The sequence below is a fragment of the Mauremys reevesii genome, linkage group 23 (genome assembly GCF_016161935.1).
Source record: "Mauremys reevesii isolate NIE-2019 linkage group 23, ASM1616193v1, whole genome shotgun sequence".
Classification (NCBI taxonomy): domain Eukaryota; kingdom Metazoa; phylum Chordata; order Testudines; family Geoemydidae; genus Mauremys; species Mauremys reevesii.
In genome coordinates, this window is record NC_052645.1 from 18,825,919 (window position 1) to 18,850,874 (window position 24,956).

At 46.8% G+C, this 24,956-nt stretch overlaps 1 protein-coding gene across 1 annotated transcript in view; it reads right to left on the minus strand.

Moving 5' to 3' along the window:
• Positions 1–24,956, minus strand: part of CSMD2 (CUB and Sushi multiple domains 2) — a 607,094-nt gene that overhangs the window by 171,390 nt on the left and 410,748 nt on the right. Inside the window, exons 16-22 of the mRNA XM_039511298.1 lie at positions 21,979–22,173; positions 19,129–19,267; positions 18,384–18,571; positions 16,716–16,904; positions 15,512–15,628; positions 6,794–7,009; positions 5,139–5,327 (exon numbers count right to left, since the gene is read on the minus strand). Coding sequence (XP_039367232.1) covers positions 5,139–5,327; positions 6,794–7,009; positions 15,512–15,628; positions 16,716–16,904; positions 18,384–18,571; positions 19,129–19,267; positions 21,979–22,173 — 1,233 coding nt within the window. The remainder of the gene's footprint in view (positions 1–5,138; positions 5,328–6,793; positions 7,010–15,511; positions 15,629–16,715; positions 16,905–18,383; positions 18,572–19,128; positions 19,268–21,978; positions 22,174–24,956) is intronic.

Here is a 24,956-nt window from a genome sequence, read left to right on the forward strand (position 1 = left end):
ACCCCCAAACCCAGACCCTTCCTATTTAACTAACTAAGAGAATCTCTCATAGCTCAGACGTTGAATATTGGTAACAAACTCTTACAACGGTAGAGGCTAGTTGTGCAGGTAAATATGCGGAGGTGAAATTCACGAATAATTTTAAATAATAACTAAACCTGTGAATTTCACAATCTTCCCGAGAATAAAGTTGAAGACAGAAGAACAGGCAAAATTCGAGACACTGTTCATTGTTAATCATGCCCTTAGCTCTAGTGAAACAATAGCAGATCGGGGATTCACTATTTGACATTATTTCAAAGCCTCCTATTCCCTTACTGACCCAGCACTTCTCTCCCCCCCATGCAGCTGCCAGCTCTAGTAATTTCAACACGGAATGGGAGAAGCTTGTGGAGATCTGAAGGTTTTCCCACTCCCTCATATTGATTTTTTGTTTCCCAAACTAACCACTCACCTTTGTTTCCTCCCAAAATTTAAGCCCAGAGATTTTTCAAAGGGGAGTCACTTGAATCCCACCCCTTTTTCTGTAGCTGAACAAAAGCTAGCACTTTGTTAGGGAGAGAATTGCAGAAATGCTCAGCTGACCCGGACAGGCAGACCAATAGACAGGATATAGACCATATTTATTTTGTCATTAGAATTTCTCTTTGCTCCTTTTGTCACAGCCCATGTTTCCACTGGGATTTCTCCCCGACCCCACCTACTTGGGTCCTTTGTCTACACTGTCTCCTAAGACAAACATGAACCCTGTAGCATTTGAGTTCAAGCCAAAGTTTGGATTCCACAGTGTCTGAATGGCTCAAATTTTTCAAAGCAAGCTACTTTCCAGAGGAAGGAAGGCCTTGGGGTTAAGGCATTGATTGGGACTCAGAACAAGTGGGTTTAACTCCCAGTGAGAACCTGGGCAAATCTCTTAATTTCCCAGGGTCTCAGCTCCCTATCTATAAAGTGGGGATAAAAATACTTCTTTTGTCTGTCTTGTCTATTTAGATTGTAAGCCTTTCTAGGCAAGGTTTGTCTCGTATTATGTGTCTATACAGCACATGGCACAACAAGGCCTTGATCTTGGTTGGGGGTCCTGAATGTTACTGGAAAATAACACAACAACAGCAGCACTTGAGAAAATGAGGCACAGAGGAATTCCTAAGCCTGATTTTCTGGGGTCCTGAGCAATCACAGCTTCTACGGACTCCCAAAGGACGCTGTAAGCATTCAGCACCTCTGAAAATCAAGCTGTAAGTGGCTTGTCTAATAGTGAGCCTGTGGAGGAGGTATCTATAGAACCTGGGAGTCCTACTTCCTAGTCCTGTGCAGAGCAAGTCTGGACTTTTCCTTGCAGAATGCTGATTTATGAAAACTGAATCGGTTTGCGGGAAAGGGTCAGTTCTGATGAGCCTCCCAATTTGAAAATTTGAACAAAGTTTTGAAATTGTCAAAATATCCCTACTGACTTTTTCTAAACAAAAAAAAAAAATATTTGGGGGCTTGAAACGACTTTTTGTTTATTTTTTTGTTAACATATACTAAGAAAAGTAAAAAATAATTTTTAAAAGGTGAAAAGCAAAAGCAAACATTTTGAACCTGCTGAAATGACACATTTTGACTGACCCAATTTAAAAAAAAAGGAATATCAGTCTGTCGGTTGGTGCAAATCTTTGAAATTTTGACTTTTCAGTCCAATTCTGAACAGTAAAAAAAATGTTAAATCTCAAACCTTCTCACAAGCCGAGAAAACCATTTCCCACCCAGATCTAGTCCTGCCCTCTCGTCATAAACCACAGCCCTTTTCTTAGCGAGCGTATCACTACACAATACCCAGAACATTATCATTAGTTCCTTGATCCCACCTACTCTTTGCCACACCAGCAGCTGTTTCAGCATTGCAACAAGTAGGCTGCTGCGAAGACTCACCAGGGCAAAGAATTGGCCTTAGCAGGCTGCAGTGAAATCACATTGGCTTTTGTTATAATCTAATGCACGTGGCTTTCAAAGTGACTTTTCTGCCACCAGAATTAAAAAGAACCTTTCATTTACACATGCAATCTATTGTACAAAGCAATTTAAGAGCCTGAAGATGTGATGGTTTCAAGATTCTGTATATCAGATACCATTAAGCAGCTATGTTCCCTCCCTGCTTGCACCTTTGAATATATTTCAGAGCATTAACAATCATCCCGGCTGGCGTTCACTCTAGAACAAAGCACCTCCTCCGCTGCCGTATCTTCAGGTATGTCACAAGGAATTCACCCGAGACTCTCCGACGGAATTGATCAGGCAAATATTGATTCAGACGCCTGCACACCTGCTAGGTAGTTTTCCCCTGTGTGTTAAGTCTGTAGCTTCGCAAGGGCACCAGCTTCTGTGCTCCCCACATCTTCTGATCACTGAAGCGACTCTGTGACTTGGCCGGCCTTATGGTTAGTGAGGTCCCAAGATCCCAGCGAGGGCGGTAAGTCAAGCAAGGCACTGCCTTCCCTCTTTGACCCTGCTACTGGGGGCGGGGGGATGAAGTTCTGGCAGAGGCTTGATTTTTCCTCCTCTCCAAACCTACTACCGGAGAGCGAGATAGGGCAGAGCCTCCAAGGGAAATGGGGCCTACAAAAGAGTGTTGCTCTAAGTAGCCACTCGCTTTGCTTTACTTGTGTCTAAGAACCGCCAGGCCTCTTTTGCATCACTCATGGTGATCCATTTGCAGCATCTCTCTCCAAAGCTAGTAAGGCACAGGCAGGCTCCTAAGGGAGCCAGCAGCGTAAGAGCAGGTGGATAACACTGAGAACAGACTGACGTAAAGCTGGTGTCCGTGCAGAAGAGAGGACCAAATACAGGCTGAATAAGGAAGCATTTGTTCAAGGCAATGTGTGAAAGCTGGTACCAAACCCTTCCCCTGTAAAGGAAAAAGCTGGGCACGGCTATCACGATCTTCCCTGAGCAGTGAAGGCCCCAAGGGCATCCTGAGACATTTACAGAAACCACAGAGCCCCCTGAGCAACTCAGGATGAAGTCGATATGGATAGGTGACTAGAGCAGTGTTCTATTACTTCCCTCACCTCCTATTAGAGGGTGCTATTAACACTAACTAGGGATAAGACTGAGAGGGGACAGGATAACAATTTTCAAGTACATACAAGGTTGTTACAAGGGGGAGGGAGAAATTCTTCTTCTTAACCGTTGGGACAGGGCAATAGGCTTAAATTGCAGCCAGGGCAGTTTAGGTTGGACATTAGGGAAAACTTCCTAACTGTCAGGTGGTTAAACGCTGGAATAAATTGCCCAGGGAGGTGGTGGAATCTCCATCACTGGAGATTTTCAAGAGCAGGTTAGACAAACACCTGTCAGGGATGGTCTAGATAATACTTAGTCCTGCCATGAGTGCAGGGGACTGGACTAGATACCTCTTGAGATCCCTTCCAGTCCTGTGATTCTATAAAAGCTCAGAGGGTCAAAGAGCTACTAGGTCTTACGCATTTGCCATAGGACGGTGACGCCTCTTGGGCAGCCCGAGTTTTCAGCGAGAGGGTTGGCCAGGTCCGCTGGGCTCCTATCTGTCCGTTCTACTTCCCTTAACCGTAGCCTGGGGAGCACTTGCTCAGAGTGCAGCGGGCTGGTTCTCCATGGTGCTTACGCCTCTTTCAAAGAGGCGGTGCTAGCATAGCCAAAGGAACCATGTTATGTCATTCAAGCAAATATCCATGGGGAACGTCTGGAGAAATTTGCTCAGTTGTAACTGCTGACCCTAGTCTCCCTCACAAAAAGTAGTTCTTTACAGGAAAAGGCTGTTGCATGCACTCTGCAAACACGTAAAGTAATAGCAGGTGATGGAAGATCAGGCATAAAATTCCTGACTGTTCTTTCACACAAGGCTAACACACAGAGTTGAGAATCTGATCACCAGCATCCTGGACCTAGTCACCCAAACACCAGAGTTCCCTGCAAACCATCAGACAGTAAATTTGATCCATTATTATAAAACCAACATGTTAATTTAAAACCAGGAGTAAACTGGATAAGTGGAAGCCATTATGTTTGCTTAGCGCTGATGTCTGTGGATCGAATTTAAAGCGGTGTGATGACTCCTTTTGATTTCTATTTCCCTGATTAGCTTTCCCTGCCACCTGATTACTATGCGTGCCCCGCAATGGGTGCTTGTCATGGCAGGATGATGTGACCTTGTGACTGGGACATTAAGGAGTGCTAGGAAATGGATTCAGCATGACAGGACTCCGCTGCAGACTGCAAAGACAGCCTTGCTCTCAGCGGGATGCCCTCTCTGCGTCGGCCGCAACAGGTTACTCACATTTATAGACAGACTCGAAATGGCAGGATTTGCCGGACTGGAAGTGGCGGGATAAATGGATCCGGGATTATCTCTAAAGCAGAGGGCTCTCAAATGACATGCTCTAGCCCACTGGTGGTCGGCGAAGGACTTGCTCATGGCCTGCAGGGAGCTGGCTGATAACCCAGGGCGGGCTGTTTATTTCTAACGGTCAGATTGCGTTACATGTAAAAATACTGCCCTAGGATCACTCCGCTATGTAAATAATTGCTGTTGGTGCCCCAGAGATGACTTACAATGGCCAATGGGAGGAGAAGGTGGCGGTGGAGGCTGGTCACTGGGTGGTGAAGGAGAGGCCAATGGAAAGAAGAGGTGGGGGGATGCTGGGCAAAGGGAGGGGAGGGCGGGGGCCAATGGGAGGATGAGGTGGGGAGTGGGTCCTGGGAGGAGGTTGGGGGAGGGGCATAGGAAGGGCAGGGCGGGGCATAGGAAGGGCAGTGTTTTCCAGGAGACAATCTTTGTATGAACTCCTGGTCCGCTCGCTTGTGGACATCTCCTCTGAAGTCCCCCATGCCCCATGTTTCCGTGTGCTCTGGGACTCGGTGGAAAGGGTATCGTTTTCTAGCCATCTTCACAAGACTTTTCATCAGGGATGCAGCCCCCCCCATACCCTATGATTTACCTGCTGCTCCGTGGACCATCTCCAGAGCTGCCGCTCGTTCCCTCTCCCCCCCCCCACGGCGAGCACAAAGACGCGGCCCCGGGGTGGGGGGGAACGCCGCACGCCGCCGGCACACGCCCCTGCCCGTTTCACATCACGATAGAATACAATGACCAAGCAAAATGAAAGCACATGACCACCTACCAACACACCTTGGCAGAGGCGAACTCCACACACGCCGTCTACCCCCCAGGCAGGTGATGCGCGACACGCCCTCCAGCCGGTACCCGGGGAAGCAGGAGAAGGTCAGCACGTCCCCCACGCCGAACTGCAGGCCCTTCCGGATGCTGTACGCCGGGACCTCGGGCTCGTCGCAGGGCTCCAGGTCGTACTCTAAGAAGGGGTATGAGGACGTTGCATTGGGGGGGGGACTCATCAGGCTCCCCTCCCCCACCCACAAGGAGCTACAGAAACGATGCACTGATGACAGAAGTGCTCAGTGTTTTGATTGCAGCCTGGGTGTAATTCATGCCGAGGCAAAGGATCCGGCACCAGGCCAGCACAAGACGCAAGTTCCACCTAAACCTTCAAAACAGGGGTGAGTTTCATCCTAGGGGAGCAGTCAACGGTGCTCTAGATTTAACCTGACACTGGGCCTCATTCTCCATCACTGACACCAGATTAATGTGAGTGCACAGCAACACCAATGGTACCAAGTCAGAATGACGACATTTTCTTCTCCGCATGCTCCACTGAGATGAATAGAAGTTGAGGTGCTCAGCATCAGGCCCAAGCAATTTCAGAGCTCTACATCCCTTGATGCCCTCCTAGGCTCCAGAGTGCCTGCTTCTATCAACAACACTTTTATTACAGCATCTTGAGCAAAGAAATGTACCATTCCAGCTTCCCAGCAATGCCGTCAGGCTAATCTAAAGGCTGAGGCTTTGCAAGACACGTATTCTCTCTAAGATCAACCAAAGCCAGCTGCAGAGGCTGGGTCACTGGATGAGCTGCTTGATGAAGTGCCCTGGGCATATGAGCAGGGCACAGGACCAACGTACAAGGAGACCAGCCAGGCGACAGGAGTGTCCAGCTATGCTCCTTTCTCCAAAGAGTCCAGATTGCTTAGAGTCTCTGTCTAAGGCATCCCATCTGCCACAGCTTCCTGGGCTGAGATTGGAACTGCTGTGCCCTAGCAGTGATTCTGATTTAGTATGCTGGGAATGGGGATATTTGGAGCAAGGAGGGCTGGCAAACCCATAGGAAACGAGAGAGGAAACTGGGTTCCCAGGAACAGAGGAGAAAACAAAAAGCCAGTTGGGAGGGGATGATAAATACCAGTGCAGAGGGATTTAATTTCGGCAGATTTAGTCCACTAGCTGATGCCATGCAAGAATGAAGAAATATAATTACACAGGTACATTTTTATTAATGTTGTACTTGCATGGATCAGAAGACACGGAATAAAATAAAAAAAGTGAAATATCCCTTAAAATTCCTGATTTAAAATGAAGAATGGCTGGATGGATACTGGTCCCTGTCTAGGTATCCTAGGAGCTATGGTAATACAAATAAAATTAATAATCATCATCATCAGATGGCTCAGGGGAATGGGCCTTTTATACTTGGTCATCAGTTCGATCTTGGCTCAGGTCATCCTGATTGCAAATTATACAGCAGCCAGGACTGAATGATCATGCAGAGAGGGACCCTGTAGAAGTCCTCGAACCACTTCAGTTCAGGGCTCAGGTGCATCAGTGGTGTGAATGTGGCTAGGCAAAGGCTTGATCTCCGAGGCAATCAGCCTGGCACTTCCCACCAGCACTCAATTCGTGACAAGAATCAGTCTTTGCTCTTACCCGAGAAGGTGATGTTGAATCCCTCATAAGACATGGAGAAGTCCGAGATGAAGCGGATCTGAGCGGAGAAGTTCCCAAAGAGCCCGGCACTGAGTGGGGGAGGCAGGCGGGACCCGGTGAGCTGTTTCAGCGGCTGGGCGAAGCTGCCATTTTCGGTGATGAGCAGATAGTCGTGGCCGCTCTCCAGATGGAAGGTGTGAAAGGTGAAGAACACACCTGCGGGGAAGAGAAGAGAGGAGCCCAGCTGAACAGGTGTTTCTACAGTGCAGCCTGTTCACCTTCCTTCTCCCCAAAATAGCAGTTCAACACCCGCCTCCCAGAAAAGAGGAAAAAGGAGACTGAAAAGATTGGGAGCGTTTACTTTAGAGAGGCGAGAAACAGGCAAAGAACAGGGGAGACCTAGGTGCCACCAATGCCTAAGGCTCCTACAACAGCAGTGAACGGGTGAGGTGAGATATACCCAGATGATCACAGCAGGTGATCCCATGCCCCATGCTGCAGAGCAAGACGGAAAAACTAATAGGGGTCAGGAAGATGCTTTCCCTGGAGGCGGGTTATGCCAAATCTGCAGGGTTTCCCGCACCTTCCTCTGAAGTAGCTGGTATTAGTCCCTGTGAGTGACAGGATGCTGAATTAGACAGACCCTGGCCTTATCTGGTATGGCGAGACCTATGAGCACGAAAGATTCTGCACTCTCATCCTGACAGCGTACGGCCAAAAGAGAAATTAAAACTGAACCAACAACAACTACTGAAGCCAGCCGAAGAAAGAAAAGCTCTCCCCTCTTCCCCCTCAAAAACCCTAGGTCTCCATAGTTTGAGCAATGAAGCTGGAAGGCTTTGACTCGGCCACATTTGTTAAGTATTTAGAGGCAGCAATGGATTTTTTAAACATCTCCCTCACACCTACACACTCGCAAAAACAGCTACTATTTCTAATTTCCACAGAGGCCTCCAGCTGGGTGATTTCCACACTGGCATTCAAACACAATTAGAAACCCTTCGTTTATGAAAAAAGCCCTGCTGCAAAAATGGCCGCAGCAGCTTTTGTGGAGACAGGAAAGGCGGGGTCCTATATCCTCTGCCACATAAACCATCCAATGAAGTTAAGAGGCTAAAGCAGGGGTCGGCAACCTTTCAGAAGTGGTGTCTTCTGAAGCCGAGTCTTCATTTATTTATTTTATAAACTGAAGGTTTTGGGTAATACATTTTAACGTTTTTAGAAGGTCTCTTTCTATAAGCCTACAATATATAACTCAACTATCGTTAAGTATCAGAGGGGGAGCCGTGTTAGTCTGGATCTGTAAAAAGCAACAAAGAGTCCTGTGGCACCTTAAAGACTAACAGACGTATTGAAGCATGAGCTTTCGTGGGTGAATACCCACTTCGTCAACTATTGTTGTATGTAAAGTAAATAAGGTTTTTAAAATGTTTAAGAAGCTTCATTTAAAATTAAATTAAAATGCAGAACCCGCCGGACCCGTGGCCAGGACTCAGGCAGTGTGAGTGCCACTGAAAATCAGCTTGTGTGCCGCCTTTGGCACACGTGCCATAGGTTGCCTACCCCTGAGCTAAAGAAACATCAAGCAACAAATAAACCCCTTTTGCGTTGATACAGTTTCTTTCATCCAAAGACCTCAATGCACTTGCCAAACATTAAGGACCAGACTGTGATATCCAACCTCATGTTGACTTTTCCTTTACACTAGGCATACACTGAAATCAGTGGGGCTACTGGTGGATTAAATCACTACTCAGCATAAGAGTATCTCAGTCTGGATTCTAATCAGTTACAGTTGAAGTGTAATCCCCTTTAGTGACACAAGTAGCGCCCAGTGGCACAACAAAGATATTCCATTAAAAAACCCTAATTGACAATGGATGAATTGTCAGACTGGATCAGGTCTGATGTCCATCTAGTTCTGTCTCTGGCAGTGGCCAGCACCAGATGTGTCAAAGGAAGGTGCAAGAACTTCACATAGTAGCAGATGCAGGATAATCTGGTTCCTACGTGAAGTCTCGTCCTGATTTCTAACAATTCAAAATTGGGTAAAGCCCTGAAGTTCTGGATATTAAGAACATAAGAGCAACCATACTGGGTCAGACCAAAGGTCCATCTAGATCACACGAGGGGAGTAGCTACCAGTGCTGGGAGCATGTTTTCACCCTCCTGAGCGAGAAAGTTGCAGCACTGTAAAGTGGCAGTGTAGACAAGGCTATAACCTCTAATAGTGGAGCCTGTTAACAGCTCTATAACTAAAGCCATAGGGCTGACTACAGACTCATTTAAAAGAATTTGCAATTCTGACTACACCTTTGCTCTGGTCTGAAATTTACTGCAGCACAAAATGTGTCAGCCTGAAAGCAAATTTCTTTTTACCAAATCAGGGGGAAAATAAATCATTTTGGTCACTCAGAAGTTATCAGATTAAAAACAAAAAATGTTTTTTTCAGACTTAAGCATCTTAAAAATTAAACTCTTTTTAAACTGAAATTTTACAGCCCATTAGTCCATAATGTAAATTAGTGCCTTTGGGCATGTAAAAAAAGCCATTACAACAACACAGCTGCTTCCTTTAGAAAACGAGTGTATTGCTCACATGCAATAAGCAGAGCAAAATTTCAGAAAGATCTGGGAGCAGATGACTCATGAAATTGGTATTTGTGCTGCGGAGTATTTCACCGCTAGTTTAGCGGTCTAGCTGACTGGGAGTCAGAAGATTTCAGTTCTCTTCCAGCTCTGTTACTAAGTTGCAATACCCTCCACTGCTCTGTGACTCGGTTTTCCCTTCTGTAAAATGGGGATAATGATCCTGAGCTCCTTTGAAAAGTGCTTGGGATCCACAGATGAAAAGGCGCTTTATGAGAGCTAAGTGTTATTTTCAACCCAGAACACAGAAGGAAGAAGGACTAAAAGTTACCACACAACAGCTGTTCTGTGGCCTATCAGAAGAATTGGTGTTCCTCAGACCAGCTCCGACGGGAAATCATTAATGCAGTTGGCTTCAACTGGCATAATGTTTGGCAGTCTCAACACAGCGGCTCAGAAATAAATAAATGGGCATCAGGGTCAGACTAGGAAGGGGGGAGGGAGAGGCGGTGCTCTTCCAGACTCCGCCCACAAAATGAGCCCTGCCCCCGCATCAGAGTTACTAAATAAGACTAGGATTGTGTTTGCTGCTTGGCACTGCTGAGGTCCCTGGGTATGTCTCCCCTTCGGACGGAAAGAATATGCCCATAAGCTCTGCTGGACTTTAATTGACTAGACAGAGGGAAAATAAGTGTTGGCATCTCCCAAATGCTATGCTTTTGTAAATTGCACCCATCTGTGACAACTCTCCCCCCATATCAATAAACTATCATTGGGCATCTGAGTTAACCCCTCACTGAGGTGCATGGCACAGCTCACTCTTCTCTGAGCTACTCTTCCAGTCTCTTTGAAGACTCATCTCTGCCTCAGTCACACTCGAGCCATATTTTAAGTTTTCTTTGCAACCATCACAGCTAGAGATCAACTTCTTTTGTTTTTTAAATTGCAAACTGAAATTCTGGAGAATAAGGCTGCATCTTCAGGGACGGGCTGGTATGGCGTATGGGTGTGTTCCTGATGGGCTTAGGAAGTCAACCTGCCCTCGTATAGAGACTGTCCCGCCCAATCTTGAACAGCCTTGGCTTTCAGGAATCATGGCAGCATGCCGAATGTCCTTGGAGAAGCAAGGGCGAGCCTTTTAGAAGGAAGAATGACAATGAAGACAATGGGAATTGTGCCTGTTTGACGCTAAGACTCAGTTACTTTTCACTTATCAGAGGGGTAGCCGTGTTAGTCTGGATCTGTAAAAGCAGCAAAGAGTCCTGTGGCACCTTATAGACTAACAGACGTATTGGAGCATGAGCTTTCGTGGGTGAATACCCACCTGCATCCAACGAAGTGGGTATTCACCCACAAAAGCTCATGCTCCAATACGTCTGTTAGTCTATAAGGTGCCACAGGACTCTTTGCTGCTTCTACTTTTCACCGATGCTCACATGTATGGCTGGTGAAACAGAGCGAAAAAGATGTTCCACGTGGCCCAGGCTATAATTTAAATTAATGGAAGGGGAGGGCGAGGGACTAATCAGCTCTCTTCCTCCCCCAGCTGACCAATGAGTGGTTACAGCTGCTGGAGGGGAGGCGCCACGCCTTCATGCCTGCAAGTGCTCTCCTCCCCAATTCACCTGGGGCCACTGCCAATCTCTGCTGGCCCCACCAAGCCCCACCCCCCCTTAGGTGGGGGGTAGCATTAGCACCAATGTAAAATAACGGTATAACCTGGATTATGAAAGAGGCTCTGATAGGGCAGTTTGTTTGAAGACGCCTTATAAAACAAGGGTTATAGAATTCCATGGCACGACAGAAGGGCTAAGCTTGGACTTGCCTGGGGCGAGGGACAGTGTTTCGTTGCAAAGGGGATGTGTGTGTTGAGGGGGGAGACAGTGATCAGAGATGGTGAGATCCTTGATGTTCAGACTAGAAAGCATCACCCCTGCGAGAGATCGGCAGATCAAGGCTATGGCAGCAGATGTGAGCAGGCAGGCGGAGAGTCTAGGTAAGCCCCAGGCAATGTCTGTGTGAAAGTGAGCCCGCCCCACAGGAGAGGAGGTGGGATCGATATGTCACTGAGAAATCATCCATAATAAATATTTCATTGGGTTCAGTGCAAAGCAAAGAGCCCGTCCCAGGGAATGCAGAGGGAAAAAGGGAAGAATTATGCCCTCGGGGGCACCGTGCACAGTGGAGAGATGAGAAGGGAACAGGCAAGTGTGCTTACAAAGCAGGAGGGAGGCCAGAGCCGCTACTCTGGCAATGAAATTAAGAGTTTATTGCTGGTGAGAGGCCAGACTGACAGGTCCTGCAGAGGACACTTGTGGGAGTGTGGCAAAAACCAGGGCAAGGCAAACTGCCTTGGTGCTGTGCCGCTGCCCTGAGTTAGGAGTGGCAGCTCAGAGGGAGTAGATGGCAGTTCTGTCTCTCTGGACCATGAAATCCAAAGGGGGTCCCTATCTCCATTTGAAAATGTTTAGGGGTCCGCAAGTGAAAAAAAGGTTGAAAACCAGTGATCTAAAGGATGGGGCTTAGCAGGGAGGGTGCATTTAGGAACATTCAGAATAATATGCAGACCGGGGCACATTTTATAATCTGGGGGTGCTGTGAGAATGGCGGGACAAATTCCTCTCACACTGTTAGAAATGGCAAGTTGTGCTAGACTATCCGTCACTGGACAGGTCACTTTCCACGGAGTTGCTATACAGTCTCAGTTTTGACTTGTGACCTGTGGGGATCAGGCTGATCTCATGCATAAGACCTGGCCATTCTGTAGCTATCAGTGCACACGGCCTTAAACTCCTCCTAGCCTACATCAGAAAACGTCTCTCCCACTCAAGCTATTTGAAAGACAACATGGAAACAACAACAAAATGTCAGTCACGCATTAGGAAGCCCAATTGCAAAGAGATGGCAAACACGCTATGGAACCCGGGAAAAGATCCCTCACTTCAGCATCTCATCAGAAGCTGAACCACCCCCTGAAGGACCCAGTAAATATCCAAGCAGAAGCCACTGCAAAGCTCCAGCAAGTACAGTTTGTTGTGTCTCCAATATGAGCAATCCCCATGCAAGATGGCACAACAATCTTCAACAGATTCAGAACCCGGCGGCTGGAAACTCCGTCTGTTCCCAGCCACGAGTGCTGCCAATCCAACAATGGAAGCTGTGTCAGGTCCACAATATTGGTACAGAACAGGATGCTGGACTGAAATGCACTGGCAGAGCTGAGTATGCGGGGGGTCAAAGCCTGGAACAGCAAGACGATACTGCAGGTCTGGGCCGGGTTGCATTGGCGGAGCTGTGAGGAAGTTCAGTACTGGAGTGAGATATGGACTGAGATATGCTGTAAGAGCCGTATGGTGTAGGCCCAGGACTGGAGCAGTAAGGTGCAGTGCAATTCTGAATGGAGATGCTTCAGTAGAGCTCAGTGTGAGCGGCCCGAATCTGGAATAGCATGGGGTGCTGCAAGTCCAAACTGAGCTGGCATTGGTCAAGAAGTGAGCATTGCAAAGGGGACCTCATCCCATGCTTGTGGTCAATGCTGCTCACACCAGAGCGGTTAATGTTCTGACTTTAATGAGCACCAAATTCAACTGCAATGTTAGAGAACAGAGAATTAAGAGATGAGGATGTAACAATAGACAACATTCTGCAATAAGGGGGTGGTGGTACTGAAGTCAGTGAGGCTACATGGGAATAACTAGGAGTAGAATTTGCCCCAATTTCTGAAAGCCTCTTCACTTCCCACCAACCCAAATTCATCCCATCTCAATCTCTGTTACTTTCACCTGGGGTCAATCAGCTCCATTGCCTCTTACTGTAGGTAGGACAGAGGTTGCTGAATGGGGCTGGGAGATCTCCATGTAATGCATTATTCTGCAATTTAATGCAGTAAAGCCTAGCAAAAACAGATCATTAAGAAATTGTGCACAGCTTCAATAGAAACAGAATGTGTATACAGCACATCACATCCAGCCTCTGGCTACATTCTGTCGCCTTTCACAAAATCATTAGATAAAAGGAAAACTTCAGGCACGCTCCCTTTTCCTTGTGCCGGTAAATAAATGCAGCTTGTCTGAACTCCAGGAGCAAGGAGGGAGTGGACTGTCTGACATAAAAGGCGGCTTGGTGTCAACTTCCTATAATTGGGTTATGTCCTCTGTTATATCGTCTCCTTTCCCACCCAACTCTAATTCGGTTCCATGTTCTTCTGATTTCCCCCACTAACACAGCAGCACGGCCCCTGCATGCCTAACCCAGGCTGCTGCAGAAATACAGGAATGGTGACTCAGCGAGGCACAGGGGCAGAGTCCCAAACTGCTGAGTCATAACCCTGACAAGCAAAGTGCCTTTGAATGCAGACAGCAGGCTGGGGCAAGGAGAGAGATCCCACTGCTCGCTGGTATTTATTTCCAGCAGGTTGCTGGTAATTAGCATTGGTGGAAGAATCCTAGCAAAGGAAAAAGGGGAATAACCCCCACCCCAAACACATACATAGTAACACAGTCTCTCTTCCCTCTGGCCCAGAGGCCATTTTTACACTTTATATTTTCCCATCAGTGCTCGGATACAATTATGGACACAGTGCAGGGGAGAGTGGGGGGGTACGTGAATTTTAACTGTGAGCCAGATTTTCCAATGAGCTCAGGCTCCCGTGTGCATTGCTGAACCGGTTGTAGCAATGGTAAGATGCTTTAGGAGAATTAAAAAAGGAAAGATTAGTATAGACACAACGCCACTGTTTGAAAATGCAGCTTGTCTTGGGCAAGAGATATTCCTTTGTTCGGGGGTGGGGAGCACATCCACTGTCTGCATTACCTCTTATGAGAGGGTGTCAGGTCTCTGTATTGTGCATTAGCTTAGCAACAGGCTAATGCAATGTCTCTCATCAGAAGAGCTGATTCCAGGGCAGAGTGGATTAATGAAGAGTGGATTGGCACTGCTCAACAGGACACTTTTCCCAGCACGTGAAGGCTCCCGTAACGCCCTGTGCTTTTCACTGACAAGTTTATATGCTTTAATAAAAATGGGTCTTGCAAACTTGGCTGATGCTAGCTCTCATATGCTGCTACCTGGTATAAACAGAGGGACATGGTTATATAAGGGATATAACACCCCCCCCACACACACCCTTAATCCAGGTTGTTTTAGGAAGAAACTTCCCAGTGAGCCAGAGCAGCATGGGTATCAAATCTAACCTCATTTCCCGTAAGGTGCTGTCACGAAGTCAACCTAAGCTTGGAGGTAGCTCCTTGCACACTGGAGCCAGGAACCTGGGGGGCCTAACTCCTGGTCTCCATGTCAATAAAAGGCAGAAGAGTGAACATATGTGATGGAATAACCAAGTATTAAGCCGTCGGACCACGATAATACTTTGTATGCATGCAGTGGTTTTCATTCGAGGATCCCAACATGCTTTCAAAAGGTGACTTTGGTTTTTTGCTCTAGATTGACAGGTTGGGAAGCAGAAGCATTGGACTAATTTGCCCAAGGTCATGCAATGATTCAGTGGCAGAGCTAGCAGTAGAACCCAGGAGTCCTGACTACCAGTCCCTTTTTGTAAACACCAGACGTCACTGGTGTCTTTTCTGTAATGGCGATATCACTTCTGAGCAGACATGGGTCTAGGATGTGCTGCAAGGGCACTGAGAATGATTTCACTTCCTTACACAGATGGACCTGAGCAGTACAGTTCAGCATAAAGGACTGGACCCAGGCCCCTCTATAATGAGGATCTGTTCAGATATGGCATTCTGCTTAAGGCCATATGGAAGACCAGTACCAGTGGTAAGGTTTAGTTATGGATTGGGACTTCACCAAAGCTTGCAGAGATTGGATGTGAGGGTTTGGGTCCATCTACCTATGTTATTATGCCAGTTCCCCATTCCAGAGGAAAGATGAGGTGCTTCTGAGAAAGCCTTGGTTGCATTACCCAACCCTCAGTGTCATTCCCATATCACTTTTGCGAGGACTGATGGGAAACAAAAGAGAGAGATACCAACACACCCTGGCTATTTTTGGGTTGCCCTTGTCTCTTCTGCAAGCCAAACATCATGTTTACCTGGGACGCTGTCCCCCCTACTACCACGCAGCATGGCCTCTTTTCAAAACCACCCTAATCTAAAGGGGTCTCACCTTTGCCATGAGAAGTTTCTATCACCCAGGTGCAGTTCAAGTTATTGGGGTAGAAATCAGGAAAGCCTGGGGATAAGATGGTGCCGCTGGAGCTGCGGATGTAACCTCCACAGAGCGCTGCAAAAATCAAACGTGCTAAAATCAGACAAGCCAACGGAGCGACTATGAAAAAGGAGAAGAGCTAGAGAGATCTGGGCAGGGATATTTAGGACAGAAAAGGCTCTTCTTCCCTGTCCCTTGGGGTCAACATGATTAAATCCACACTAAGTACATTTAGAACATACAAAGGAAATACTTCCCTGTGTGGCATGTAGCAGTCAGCCTATGGTACCCACTGAAGAAGGGGACCCATGCTGGCTACAGTGGATGACTAATTTTATGACCAGTGATACTACCCATGGTTACAGCTAATCAGAACTCCTGCATCAGGGCATACACTTGATTATTGCACAGGTCAGGGAAAATAACCCTCCCCATTCCCTATGCATAGCTTTGCACTGTGGCCAATTGCATTTTACGCGCCTTCATTTTCTTGCATCACCTGCACTCTGGGCATTGCCAGAGACAGAATGCCAGAGCCAATGGACCAGTGGCCAAGGACTGAATAGGCCACGGAGATTAAACTACCTGTTTGCTCTCCAAGAAACTGTCCCAGATCAGAATGGGTGCACATTCGGGGGCAGTATGGGGAAAGCGCTCTGCTGCTGTAACTTTTCTGTGTATCAACAGAGACCTTTGTTGTCCAGATCTGTAGATTGGACACCTGTAATGCAAACTAAATTCACCCTAAAACCCACCACCACCAGCCCCTCCAATAAACCACAGACATTCAGAAGGATATTTATTCTTGGTGAACACCAACATGCCTCCCTCCCAGGGGAAACGCTGCTTGTGAAATCACAAATGAGATTCACGGAGTAGGTGCTGTTAGAAACTCAACAGTCCCTTCTCCGGGCCCCTCCAGTAAAGTGGTAGCTACAGTGAAAACTGGAGACACCACAGCATCATGCTCATTGCCCAGGATACCCGAGGTACTGCAATATCCCAGTCACTGCAGAATTTTAATGGTACTGATTGTACATAAAGGCCAGTTTGCAGTACTTTGTGCTTCAGCCATGTGATTCACATCAGCTCTACACAGGATGCTGAGAATTCACCACTCTTGAGTTCCCCTCCTCCAGATGTTCTTTTCCAAAACCCTTACCCTCGCAGCTGGGCAGAGGCCTGCTCCACTGGAAGTTGGGCTCACACTCCAGGGCCTCTCCGTCGCTCAGGGTGTAGCCCGAATCACAGCTGAACGTCACTAGAGCTCCTACGTAGAAATCATTCCCATGGCGCTGTCCATTTACGGGGATCCCGGGGTCCAAACAATGGTCTGACTGGAGCTTCACAGCTGCAGCAAAGAAACCATCAGAGATTTAAAGGGAGCAACTAGATCCCTCTGCATCCCCTAACCAGAAGGTGGCTGCATGGGGAGGAGGAATTTTATCATGAACTTTTAAATCACGCTTGTGCTATCTGAGAAACGTGCACAAGATCTGGGTTCTGCTCCCCATACCTGGATCATCCCTGGGCTGGGAAGCACTCGGACAGCATGGTGTTCACTGCTTGGAATGGGTAGGTTTGGGGTCACTCAGCTGTTCAGGAGTGGCAGTGAAAGTGTGGGGCAGGATACCAAGGACTGGTGGGGAACAGAGCTATCTCCACCAGAGTTCTGACAGTGACTGCAGCAGGGCTGAAGATTGCCCTTGAATATCCCACGGCAATGACTGGTGCTGCTCCTAGTGGAGGGGCTTCAGCTGGATCCCTCTCAATTTAAACAGGAAGCAGCAGGTGGCTGGGTTTCTCTCTTCAGGTCCTTGGACTACGGAATTTGCTCCCACTTTGGAACACCAGAGCCTACAGCCCTTACCCTTCCAGGCATGCAGCAAAGCTCCTCAACTGAGCAAAGGGGGCGGTGGGGGGGAGCTTTGTTGAAGGAGATGATGGTTGACAAGTGTTGTCATTATCAACATCATTGTGGGGTGATTATTCTGGACCATATGGTCCCAGATGAATAGCAAACATATTTCTTGCTTTTGTTGAGTTCGTTCATAGTTTGTTGCTGGATATAATTTACCTCTGTATGTGAGATGTATTTATTTATCTATGCGAACACCCACATATTTTATATCTATGTATGTAGACAGATAGACAGACTGATAAACAGACACACAAACACCATACAGCAAAGCACTTAGAGCAACTGACAGGTGTTTTCTGAAGAGAGAAAACAAGAAAAAAAGACTGCCGCCGAAGTCAATAGAAGACGTATGAGTTGCATAGACAGTATCTGAGAACACAGCTTGTCCATAAACATGTGTTTCACTCAATCAAAGCATACACAGATGCCACTGCAATGGGCACGTTAATCAATGCAGGTAATGATAACCACCGAATAATAATCACAATGCTGAACAAAGACAAGTTCCTCTCTCTAGCCAAGCACTCTCCTCTGACTCCCATAAAATCACTCGAACGTCTGCAAGGACTGCGCTGTAATGGGTCGTTGACAAGCTGGGATTCTCACAGGCTGTTCTGCTGAGGTGCCACTGATTAGTCTCAAGGTGAGGGGATAACACAGAAGGAGGAAGTCGAATCTGCCTCCTTACGAAATAAATCTATTCTGAAGATGTTGTTTCGAGTTGTTGCAAACAACATAAAATAAATGCCCATAAAGATAACCATAATGCAGAGGCTGTTTTCAGATTGCAATAGCGTGAGGTCCTCCAAACCCTTAAAGAGTAACAGCGCTAACTGCACAGCGGAATGGAGAAGCAGCTCCAACGGGCCTTTGACTGAGTCCTTTGGTGCTGCTGGGAACTGCACTTACTCTCATATCGGATCTGAAAGCCGATGTCCGAGTGGCTTTTGTCGGTAGAGAAGAGGAGGAAGAGGTAGTTGCTGGTGCTAATGAGGAACTGGGGTACTTGAGTCCCGTCGTAGACCCCTATCAGCGGGGAGGAATAGGACCTGCCGTCTCGCACTTCCAGGGTGTCATAATTCACCTCGGTCTTAAACCTGCCAGGGACATGAAGAGATTGGCAACTGCCATGTTATAACTCTGAAAAGACTAATAACAGAGAGGCACCGTGGTCCAGTGCACAGTTCTCCTATTTGCAAAATGGAGGGAAGAACACTTATTTACCCAGCTGGTAGGGCTGGGGTGAGGATTAGTTTGTAGACAGAAAGGAGAGCTGATTGAAAAAAGGGAAAATATTTCCAAAAACTTTCCTGATTTATTCATTTATTTCAATTTCAAAATTTCACATTTTTAGCGGAAGGCTTGAGGGGGGAGGGGGTGATTAACCAACTGTAGAGTTGGTTGAATGATGGGGAAAATATCACTCCAAAATCTGGATTGTTATGCAAATTTTGTGGAAAAATGTGCAAAATAAATTGCCTGACTTTAACAAAAAGCTCATACGTGCTACTTTTTAGTGCTGGATATAAGGCTTGAAGAAGGACCTGTCTGAAGTCAGTGGGAATCTTTCCGTTGACTTCAGTGAGCACAGGATCAGACAGACATGCAGTATTGGTTAATAGAAGCCATGCTATTCTGTATCCTCAGTGACCACCTGTCAAATGTGATTTTGATGGGATATCCCGGCTGAGCCTCTATCACCCACACACAGTTCAGAGAGTCCTTGTAGAAGCCAGGCCAGCCCGGGGACAGGATCATTCCACTCGGAGAAGTCAGATGGCCACCGCAAGGAGCTGGGGAAAGAGGACACAGGAGTCAGATGAAAGGTTTAATTAGCCGAGTTTACTCCCTCGAGTCCCCTGCAGACAGTAAGTATGCTGATGTAGGACATATCAGTTCCTAGACTGGTAGGGTCAATAATTTATGTTTGCAGTGAAGTTAGGGCTCATGAAAGTGGACAGTCTGGGAGGCTGAAATCTACTTATGCACGATTCCCCATGATACTCCCCAACTTACAGGCCTCAAACCTGCCCTGCAGGCATGAGGACAGCTTGGTCTTCACGGCCCAGTTGGGACTGGATCTATCTGTGTTGAGACGGCCATCAAAGCCTTCAGTCAGTTCCAGCTCAGTTCAGCGGCTTTATGAAATGGGCACTAGGGCTGAGACCCAACAAACTGACTTCCCACAGGCCAACAAACAGCTACCAGGCGGTAATGACGCTCAGTCACTAAGGACCAGAGTTACCAAGGTGTTTAGGCAGCTACAGGTGCAGATTGGGGCCCAGTGGGAATTTAAGAAGTGACTATTTGCGTTATTTGCTGAATTCCCATTGGCTTTAAATGGGGGTTAGCGGCCTAACTTGCTCAAATGCTTTAGTAAATCCCACCAGGCGCCTACCTGCCTTTGCAAGTCTGGCCCCAAGGGCCTGATCCATTGATTTGACAGGGCATGGGATCAGCCCTTCCCAAGCGGGGTCCTAATCAGTGATCCAAAAGCAAAAATCAGTTTCTCAAAAACATGAGCTCTCCAGTGTCTCCCAAGCCTCCCACCTGCTGTCCATCGTGTTGGTTTTGTGGGAGAAGATGCTCTTTTTTCAGACATGCACTTCTTGTCTAGTAATTCTCCAGGAACCAAACAGTATTTCATAGAGACAAAGTGGGTGAGGTGACATCTTTTACTGGACTAACTTCCGCTGGTGAGAGAGACAAGCTGTTCTACACTTTTACACATACCCTTTTTCTTTTTTAAGAACTAATTAGAATTTGCATTTAATTGAGCACATACTGGAGGGCAAGTCAAAGGCAAGCCAAGAGATCACGCACAGAGAAGTACAAGTTAATAGAGACGGGTTATCAAAGCTCACACAGATAAAAGTCGATAAAAATATAATTTTATTTATATATTTCCCCTCCCCCGACCAGCTAGTGACGTGCACAGTTAAACACTCGGGCTCACAAAGGGAACTGAAGTACTGAGCCAGCCCCACAAATATTTCATTTGCCAACTCCCTGCAAAAATCAAATAAAAACAAACCAAAAAAAGCAGGCTCCTACTGAATTACAATCATTCTGGACAGCAAGTACCCTCTTCTCCCTTTAATGGAAAAGACAATAAAGCATCCTCCATGCTATTTGCAGACTGGCATTAAAACACGGATGGCCAATTACTGAAATTATTTCTCAATACTTCAGCACATCTGTAATTCAAACGCTTGCAAATATCACTTCCTGGCATCTCTGCTCCGAGAACAGAGAGGGAAAGAGGCCTTTTAATTTCTAACAAGCTCTTTTCATTTCATTTCTGTTTTCCACACTGGAAACTTTAAAGCACCAGGAGCTGCTTTGAAATCCATATCAGAACCTTTAAGAGTGTGTGTGTGTGTGTGTGTGTGTGTGTGTGTGTGTAGTCATAGACATACTGGCATGGAGCTGTAACTGCAAAACATCTAATTCCAGAGTTCATTATAGGGGCCTGATGTACTACACAGTCATTGATATACTGGAGATTCATAGACAGGTCTGAATTTCTATAGCAAGAAATTCATTGTTCATTTCACTGCAAGGGCCTATTGCTTCTTCTATTATTTGAAGAATACATAAGATTTTTGGTCTCAAAAATCAGGAGGGGAAAAACGGAAAACATCTCAACACTTTCCTTTTTCTTTTCTTTACATCTCACCATGAGACTTGTGGTAAAGAATTTTATTTTTGTTATTAGCAAATCAAAGCTTTTTGTGGTTGTGGTTGTGTGTGTGGTTGTGGTTGTGGTTGTGGTTGTGTGTGTGTGTGTGTGTGTGTGTGAAGAAAAACACCTGTTGTAGACAGATCTGAACTAATAAAAAATCCCATAATTTTTTTTTTTAAAAAGTCACGGACTTAATCACTCAGTGATTATTTGGTTTGTTTAAGTTTCTAAGGAAACTACAGGGTGCAGACGAGTCCAATGGTACCTAAATCACATGTGGAGCTGGGGATTAGAACCCTGGTCTTTCAGCTCGAAATAACAAAAGCTTCTATGTGTGAGACAACAGAAATCTCCTTTAGGGTCCAGTGCTGAGAAGAATTATGCCTACATTTTGCTTTATCCATGGTGTGATGCCCTTTAATGTCATTGGGGCTCTGCACAGTGTGCAAGGCATGTAAGAAAACTTTGTAGGATTGGGGCATCGGTGGGAAGTGCTAGTAGCTTCCTTCTCTCTAGGCTGCCGCCATTAGCGGGAGATTTCTCTCTCTAACACTAACCCCCTCCACAATTAAATTATCTGTTTAGGGTTTGATCTTGCAACTTGCTAAGCCCTTTGGCCCTGACGTAGCAAAGCATATCATCTTAAGCACATGAGCAGCCCATTTCTTCAATGAGACTATCCATGTGCTTCAAGTTAAGCACATGCTTTGCTGGATCAGGGCCAGCGTCAAGTCCTCATGTATTTAATCTCGTATCCAGAACAGATTCTAAATCATCCCTGCGGTTGGGGTTGGAGAGGGAGGGGAAAGAGCGATTTACCTTCACATCTCAGCACCGCATTGTTCCAAACCACATTGCCTTCCTTCAAGATGCAGGTGATGGTCTCTGATCCGTGGGTTCTTATGAAGCCCTCATCACAGAGGAAGGATACGGAGCTGCCTAGCTGGAGGCTGTCGCCGAACCGCTTCCCATTGACGGGCACCCCAGGATCGGGGCATTCATTGTGCCTGAACGCTGCAGGGGGTGACAAGATGGCAGTGAGTCAGCCGCTTCCCCACCCAACCTCTTGCCAATGGAGAAATAACCAGGTCAGACCCAAATCCAGGATCTTCACTTCCACAGAGCCGCCTGGTGTGTGATCCTGCACCACTGAAGGCAACATTGACTTCAATGGGAGCTGGCCCAAGAACAGCCAGAACAGCGCAGGAGGTCAGGTGCTAGCCTAGCATTTAGGAGAGCTGAGTTCAAGTCTCTGCTCTGCCACAGAACTCCTCTGTAACCTTGGGTAAGTCACTTAGCCTCTCTATGCTGCTTCAGTTCTACATTCGTACAACGGCGTTAATAACACTGCCCCGCCTCACAGAGATGCTCTGAGGATAGTTATGGTAAAGATAACGAAGCACTCAGATGCTATGGTTATGGGGCCTTCTAAGCACCATGGATAGATAGATCTGGCCCCTCAAGTGTAGGTGAAGGGTAGAGCTGGGTGAAAAACAGCATAAGCTTATGCAAAACTCCCCCCACCCCGCCTCGGGACTTTTTTGGTCAAAATTCAAACCAAATTTCAAGCAGCCCTAGTGGAAACAATAATACCACCTAACTTTTACATCGCACTTCTCGACCATAGATCTCAAAGTGCTTTACAACGGAGGTCAGTACCATTATCCCCATTTTACAGATGGGGAAACTGAGGCACCAAGAAGGGATTTGACTTGCCCAAGGTCACCCAGCAGGTCAGTGGCAGAGCCAGGAACAGAGACAGGGTCTCCTGAGTCCCAGTCCAGTGCTCCCACCTTATCCCCCCCACCCCCATGCTGTGGTCTCTGGCTGGCCCTCCCATAGGAAACACCACTGTTTAGCTCCGCAAAATAAGTAAATCATATAAACACTGTAAGTCTATTAATCTATTAACCCAACTGCCAGTGAATGTTCATGGGATTTGAGCATCCTACTCCCATGGGCTCTAGGAAATCCCAGCCTAAATTTTTTTGTCCATATGACAGGTACAGGCTGAGCAGCGGCATTGAAAGCTTCCCCACCAGTGTGTCTGAGCCTTGGCATTTAGGGAGAGGGTGTCCAGTTGTCTTCTCCTTTTTGGTTCCTAGTCTCTGCGTCCAGGAATGTCAATGGTGCCAGTTAGGGCCAGCTGCACTGGTGGGTCTCTGAGGTGGAGACTGAGGGCTGGTCTACACTAGAAAGTTAAGTCAACCCAGCTGCATCGCTTAGGGGGGGTCTGAAAAATTCACACCCCTCAGAGATGTTGTTAAGCTGACCTAAGCCCCAGTGTAGACAGTGCAAGGTCAGTGGAAGAACCCTCTCTGTCACTGCAGTAAATGTCTACACTACGGTGCTACAGCTGTAGTGTTTGTCGTGCAGGCCTAGCCTCGGACTGCAAATTCATTCCACATAAGCAATGGACAGCAATGACTTGTGCTCTTCTGTAACCTGTATTGCATTCAAACCAGCTAACTAGGGGCTAACTCTGCCCCATTGACACTCCCCTGAGCCATCCATTCTCTCCATACGCACCCAGTTTTCATGACTCCAGCATCACCAACACTAACGGTATTTTTCACTTTATAACAACAGGCAGAATTAAGGGTGGCTTTATGGATGAGGCTCTGTTCTGGGACTTCGGGGGTTGAAATCCTGGCCTCGCTGAATCTGAATGACCTTGGGCTAATAACTTGATCTCTCCATGCCTCGGTTCCTCACCTGCAAAGCGGGGATGATAATTTCTCGCTCTCGCAGCGGTGCTGTTAGGACAAAACCATTGACATTTGTGAGGTGCTGAGATAATACAGGGATGGGAACCCTGGAAACACCTGCAATAACACCCTTTACAACTCTTCAGATTTGAAACGGCACAAAAACGTTGCTTGAGAGAATTTCCCTGAAGACAACAAACAGCCAACGAGGGGCATGTGTGCACAGAGGGGCAATAAACGGACCGAATATGAAAGGGTTGAGGACCTGAGGCTACCACGAAGAGCACTTTAACCATGGCCTGCCATGAAATAGCCGACCTCAGTCATTACTGCTATTATAAAACAAAGTAATTACCTTTTTATGTATTGCAAAATTAAAAATGGAGTTGCATGTACGCATAGATACAGGGTAGTTGTCAGCACTGGCCTTTACCAGCAGTTAAAAACCAAGGCCATCAATCAGAAAGCAAGAATTTGGTCTTAAAGTTTCATTACATTGATAATTATGTGGACCATACCTGAATAAAGTTTGTGATGTTCTTCTGTGGTTAGCACCATGGGAAAGGCAGCAGTACCCAGATCAATTGCACACCTATGCTCTTACAAGTGCAATGACTGAGACAAGTTCTGGCCCATGTCTGGAGCAGTCTTATTGGCACAGCACTACCATCTGTGAAGACCACTTTCATTTAAGAAAGCGGAAACATTTAGGTTGAATCTCACAGTCTCCTTTTCCTTGTGCTCCCGGCTGTCTATTGTATGCACCTGTTGTCCCTTACCTTATCCTTAGGTCGTAATCTCTTTGGAGTGGGGGACCAGCTGTTTGTTACATGTTTATACGGTGCCTATCACAAGGGGTCCTGGGTCATGACTGGTGCTCTTAGGTGCTAATGGAACATCGATAACTAAGAAGGACGCCCTTGCTAACAGTGTCAGAATGGTAGCCCTGTTAGTCTGTATCAGCAAAAAGGAGGAGGGGTACCTTAGTCTCTAAGGTGCCATAAGTACTCCTCATTTTTCTTGCTAACAGTGGTATCTACTGGACTGTGAAACTTAGAAACTTGGGCTCCATCCCTACTTTTTGATCCT